This window comes from Lactuca serriola, chromosome 8 (genome assembly GCF_051521515.1).
Source record: "Lactuca serriola cultivar US96UC23 chromosome 8, Lser_US96UC23_V15, whole genome shotgun sequence".
Lineage (NCBI taxonomy): Eukaryota > Viridiplantae > Streptophyta > Magnoliopsida > Asterales > Asteraceae > Lactuca > Lactuca serriola.
This window is the reverse complement of record NC_136415.1, coordinates 130,237,944-130,243,659: the sequence shown is the minus strand read 5'-3', so window position 1 is coordinate 130,243,659 and position 5,716 is coordinate 130,237,944. Positions and strand designations below refer to the sequence as shown.

At 35.9% G+C, this 5,716-nt stretch overlaps 1 protein-coding gene across 1 annotated transcript; it reads right to left on the bottom strand.

Moving 5' to 3' along the window:
- Nucleotides 1–409: 409 nt before the first annotated feature.
- Nucleotides 410–5,376, bottom strand: LOC145066302 (Riboflavin synthase-like superfamily protein). The gene is made up of 13 exons (XM_079013521.1): nucleotides 4,572–5,376; nucleotides 4,323–4,482; nucleotides 3,589–3,637; nucleotides 3,378–3,491; nucleotides 2,835–3,257; nucleotides 2,372–2,755; nucleotides 2,059–2,270; nucleotides 1,806–1,976; nucleotides 1,557–1,716; nucleotides 1,247–1,441; nucleotides 1,034–1,162; nucleotides 868–946; nucleotides 410–774 (listed from the first exon to the last, which is right to left on the bottom strand). The coding sequence occupies exons 1-13, from the start codon at nucleotides 5,152–5,154 to the stop codon at nucleotides 665–667; spliced, it is 2,769 nt and encodes a 922-aa protein (XP_078869647.1). The 5' UTR covers nucleotides 5,155–5,376; the 3' UTR covers nucleotides 410–664.
- Between the last annotated feature and the right edge of the window lie 340 nt (nucleotides 5,377–5,716).

The window sequence follows — 5,716 nt, the reverse complement described above, 5'->3', positions numbered from 1 at the left end:
TTTTTATATTTCACCAAAAACTGTGCAACTCTTAGATACTAAAAAGAAAATCATTTATCAATTTGGAGTAGGAAATAAATGGACAAAAGTCATTAAATAAAGAAAAGATATTGATAATTTGAGTTGCTTTATTACTCACGAATCACCATGGCATGTTGTTGTATGTATGAAGGACCCAACCGACATCTACATGTTTCCTGTTTTGCTTTCAACTGGAGCCAATTGTTTATACACCAATATAGTTAGATAGCAACTTAGCAAGCATTTGACATTGGGCCAACGGACCCCACCCTTGGCCCTTCTCCATGTTCAGTTTATTAAAGAAAAAAAAACGTCAATTCATATTAACCAAATAAAACACAACATGTAAGTAACATTCATGATTAATAACATATATATTTAAACACAATTAAAAAAAGATTGTCCGTTAGAGCAGCCTTTAAAATAAAAAACAATAAACTCATGATGGTTGTTTAAAATCCTTTTACGACTAATCGGAGGGACTCCATATTCTCTTGATTATACAGGTGGTCCTACACTAGCTTTTGTATATATAGTACACATTTACATACTGTTGTTACTTATAATTCATTATAATAGGTATATATGTATACATGTATATAAGTACCCATAACAAATTTTTTTTATTTTTTATTTTTTTATTTTAGAAATACTCCTTGTGAAATTCAAATCGTGTTGATGTCTTGTGGCTCATTTCATATGACAGTTTCTTCAACTCCTTAGCCAACACCGGCATCCCACAGTAAAACACCCCTGCAAAATCAACATCATTTTTAAACCTTTAACCCAAACATAAATTATTATTTAAAAAAAAAGGATTTTAGAGTATTATTGAAATTTAATTACCTACGGTTGAATTCGGATGTTTTGATGCAACCTTACTAAACACCTCTCTCCAATTCGGCCTTGCAAAATGTGTTCTTACCTGCAACAAAACTTATGCTAGTTATTTCACATTAGTTTAATTAATGTAACATATATATTGGAGGGTATTTTTGGAATTATATCATACTCGGGTGCCAGATAGGATGTCAACCCCATGTTTAGCATGAGTAAGTGCTTGAACCATAGTGATTAGAGTTGACCTTGCATCACCTTCTTCATAAACACTTGTAAGATAATTATGCATCTCAATTTGACCCTGTAATATAATTATAGAAATTAGCAAGAGAGTCAAATGGTAATTGATCTTTAATTATGACTATGAACATATATATATATATACTTTATGATCCATTTCAGCAACTTCATCCATAACTCCTTTGAACCATTCAAATGATCCGGATTCTCTTGTAACCCAATAAAAGTTTGCAACTTTCGCCTTTTTTGATTTCTTTTTATTATCACTTGATGATGCCATACTTGAAGATGCAAGACTCGTAAGACTATCCCCCGATATACTTGTCTCCGTGTTTGAATCCTAACCACAATGCACAAAAGATAAACCATAAAAAGTTTAAACCACTTTCTACTTTTTATCATTAGATCCAAAAATAAATGTACATGATTTTGAGTTTTGAGTTTTGAGTTTTCACCATTTGATCATCAACTGCACGATTGTGGTTTAAAAGATCTCTAAGAATACTTATGAATGGAGTTGCTCCAATTCCTAGCCCCACAAGAAGCAACACATCATAGTTCCTGTAGTCCTGCGCTGGTGCACCGTAAGGTCCATCTAACAATAGCCTCGGTAACCTGTGCATTATTTACTTTGAATCTTTACTTTACTTTCTAAAAATGCATAAAAAGTAGTTTTCTTTTTTTAAATTATAAAAGTAAGTTACCCTTTTGAGTTGACATCCCCTAACTTCTTGAATTTTGCTCGGCCAATTGTACATGGTGAACCGTTGTCATTGTTTAAAACTTGCTTGAGTTCTTGTGTCCAGTCACCTACTGTCCGGATATGAACACTTAGGTAATCATCTCCAGGTGATGACGTAATTGAAAATGGATGCCTGGATTTTTCAATAGATATAAGCAGAGGAAGGATTTTTATATATATCAACAAAAGTGAAAATGGATATAAAATTAGTTTACCATTCAAATGGAGAGATTGAAGGGCATTGAAGGAATATATACTGGCCACTTCTGTATTTGAATCCATTTGGTTTGGCCATGATTATGGTGAATACATCTCCTGGTAGATTGGAAACCTTTATGATTTTAGCAGAGTAGTGTTCTGACCTTCCTGTCCTCAGACTCCTCTCTAACAAGTATATAATCAGAGGGACAGAAATGTACATCCACGTCTGCAGGGACATTGCAACATATATATATATATATATACATCAACAAGAAATGAAAAAATAAATAAATTTATTATTTATTATAAATAAATAATCTTGATTACCGTTTTCTGAGTCCATTTGTGAACCAAGAACAAGAAGGATCCATGAATCAAAAGCAATATATACACCAAACCAAAAAGATGATGTGAAAACCAAAAAGCATTAAACCCTGTCAATCGGTTCAATGGTGAAGGCAGTTTTACTAAATTCTTCCTGAAATATTTTGAAGCAAGTGTGAAGGCGAAGGTCATGAGTATCAACATAGTAATTCCGGTCACACCTTCCACTCCAACCATCAAATCCTTGTATGTTGGTTTTTCATTATGGAAATCGGAAGCTATAAGTGCGAATTTTTCCGGCGAAGAGTTCACCAAACGAGGGAAATCACAGACCATATGGTTCCCGACATGAACGACGATTCCAATCGCTATCGCAAACGCAATCATCTGCATCATGTAATTAAATCAGACATCAATTTTTCACGGTGTAGGATTTTAGGGTTTTTTGAAATCATCAATCGATCACCTTGTGAAAGTTGATATTGTCATCGAAGGGGATGAAGAATCTGGCGCGTGTAGATCTGAGGAATGTTAGCATGTTTCGACAAACGGGTAGAAGGATGAGAGCCATATTGAGTTTCAGGGTCTCGGCAGCGCCTTTTGCAGTAGTCAAACAATATCCCATTACTTGAAACGCTGCTTTGTTTTTATATTGTTTAAATTTCCATATAAAGAGACACGCCATTGTTAAGAACCAGAGCATCAAGACCCAAGTTCTTTGCCAGTTCTCTATCATGACCCACCTAACAAAATGAGCTACCCGATGGATGATGCTTTTTGGCTTTAACGAATTCAAGTTTTGACTCCAACCTCCACTAGCTATGCTCAACGGTCTACTGTAGTTCATGTATGCTTCCCTTTGTAGTAGAAGCGTTTCCAACTGCCATAACTGAAGCAAAATTTTCACTTCAGTACTGTTTCTTAATATAACCAAGCAAAATTTTCACTTCAGTACTGCTTCATAACTGAAGCAAAATTTGCTGTAATGAAAGGTTTTCAGCTAATTTACCTCTATATAACCAAGATTTTCAGGGTCTAATTCTTCCATAATTAAAGAAGCGTATTCCTCTGCTTGTTCTTTCAACTTTGATAATCTGTTGGCAGCAGCACTAAGCACTAGGAGCTGCATACAAATGTAAAATCACCCGATTTAATAAATGAATCTCAAAGTCCTTTAATAGTGACAACTTAAAAGAATTTAATATATCAAATATACAAACCTCCTGAATCTCATCCCTTGTGATCCTTCCATCTTCGTTGCTGTCAGCCCTGTATTTATAAGAAGAAAATAATCGTTAGAATTTGTTTAACAATAAAGAAAATATCATAAACCAACGTTTAATTTAACGTTTAAAACAATTTTCTAGTGTTTTCTTACAAGCCAAATGGGAACCCTGCAATCAAAACGTCATAAAAATTTAATTTTTTTAACATTGAAAAGAATATTATAGAATTCTTTTTGATGGCCACAGCTCAACATCATATCGGGTCAACTTTGTTATTATATACAACTGAGATTATGTTGGCATAATATGAAATGACAACGGTACCCTTCACCAAGAACTCATTTTTAAGATATTGGGATTAAACTAATCCTGCCCCTATTTGCTGCGCCTATTGGTTGTAATCTTTTGTTGCGAATATTGCACCATGGCCACATGGGAAGGACTAAGGAGTATGTTAAATAATAAATTTGAGACAAACGTAATGGAAGATGAAAGAAAACGTCATAAAAATTCGAAATTTGGTGGAAGAAACTTAAGGGCTAAGTAGTCATTTTGAGTGTTAATATGTCAGCAACCGACTGACTATGAATTTTGTTGTCCGTGTTTCCCGCTCGTAACCGGAGTTTTGCAACTTGAACGTTTTGGGTGCAGAATTTTAAGAATAATGGAAAAAAGTTCAAGATTTCAGGTAATATCAATGGAAAGAAAGAGAGAAGAGAGAAGCATACATGTCAAAGAAGATCTGCAGACGAGCATCGAAGCTCTGGTCTGAAATCTGTAACCAAAACTCGTAAAGCTCTGCTTTCGTAATTTTCCCCAGTTTCTGCTGTCGTCTTCTTGCCAATGCATCGAATACTCCCAAGGCAAACTCTTTTGAGTCCGCCATTCCTGCAAAAAATCACACACTGAAAAGTGAAAAGGAAGAACAGGACGAAATGATTTGATTATACCGGGAAATGATCAATTTGGATGGTCACCTATACATTCGGCGAAATCTTCTCTAGCTAGGAGTCCGTCATGTTTAGCGAGACATGCGAACCTTGACTCGACGTTTTTCCACAGGTCGCTGACGTCGGAGGCATTTGTGGTTTTGCTAATAAACCTGAGACCTCCTAAAGCTCGTTGAGCGCTAGATTTGGTGCGAATCAATTTCGCTTTCATTTTCCTAGCATCCCGAGATGGGATGGCACGATCCACACTAGCATCAGATGAAGAAGCTCGTGACGAAGACGACGTCAACCACGAAAATTTCCGACGAAGCCTGGAGGTGGCGGCCGGCGGCGATTGTGATTGTGAAGAAACAGGAAAGGGATGGGAATTGCTGTTGGCGGTGGCGGTGGGAGTGACACTGCACAGGATAATTGAATCATCTTCTAGCTCCAACGTGACTTCCACTAAATCCTGATCGTTGTTGCGTTGTAGATCATTGAGGAAAATAGGGAGCATTGCTCCTCCAATTCCGTAAACGTCATTGGAATCATCAAGTGGGTAGTCCAACATACGGCTGTAATTTGATCTTCCATCGGAGCGGCTACTCGCCGGAGAATCAGACCCCATCATTCTGCTTCAAATTTGGTGCAACTCCATAGACAAACATACGTGTTTAGGCGTAAATTTGCATCAACCGGTAGCAAATCAAACGATGAGGTTGATTGGAAAAAAAGGGTTTGTAAAACAAACACCTCTCAACCGATGGGTGCACACGAATTCAACGCTTCTGTGTAGAGAGTAGTTGAGTCTTGTTTCTTTAACCCCCCATCTTTTCCATCTCCTACCTTGCCAATATAAACTATACATACACCCACCCCTTCCATTTCTATTCCCATATTTTACAGAAACACCCCCTACTATCACTTATTATCTCTTCTCACCCCCATTTTAACAAAATTACCCAATTCTCTTGTTACGGTCAATCTTCTTTTGTTATCCTAAATGTTGTTTCATAAATATAGTGATGACTGATGAGACTGAATAAGCTTACAAATTTTATATTGTTACAATAATAATTAAATATATTTATTGGTATAATTTAGAGTGTTGTACGCATTAATAATATACTTTGAATAACTTTTGGGTAATTTGATCCTTTTGTTTTTATTAACTAACCCCTTATATTTTATTA

Coding starts and splice junctions, on each gene's coding strand:
- LOC145066302 (XM_079013521.1), bottom strand. CDS start 5,154: ATGATGGGGTCTGATTCTCCGGCGAGTAGCCGCTCCGATGGAAGATCA. Junction 1,717..1,805: donor GGGGATGTCAACTCAAAAGG/GTAACTTACTTT, acceptor AATAATGCACAG/GTTACCGAGGCTATTGTTAG. Junction 947..1,033: donor ACATCCTATCTGGCACCCGA/GTATGATATAAT, acceptor GTTTTGTTGCAG/GTAAGAACACATTTTGCAAG.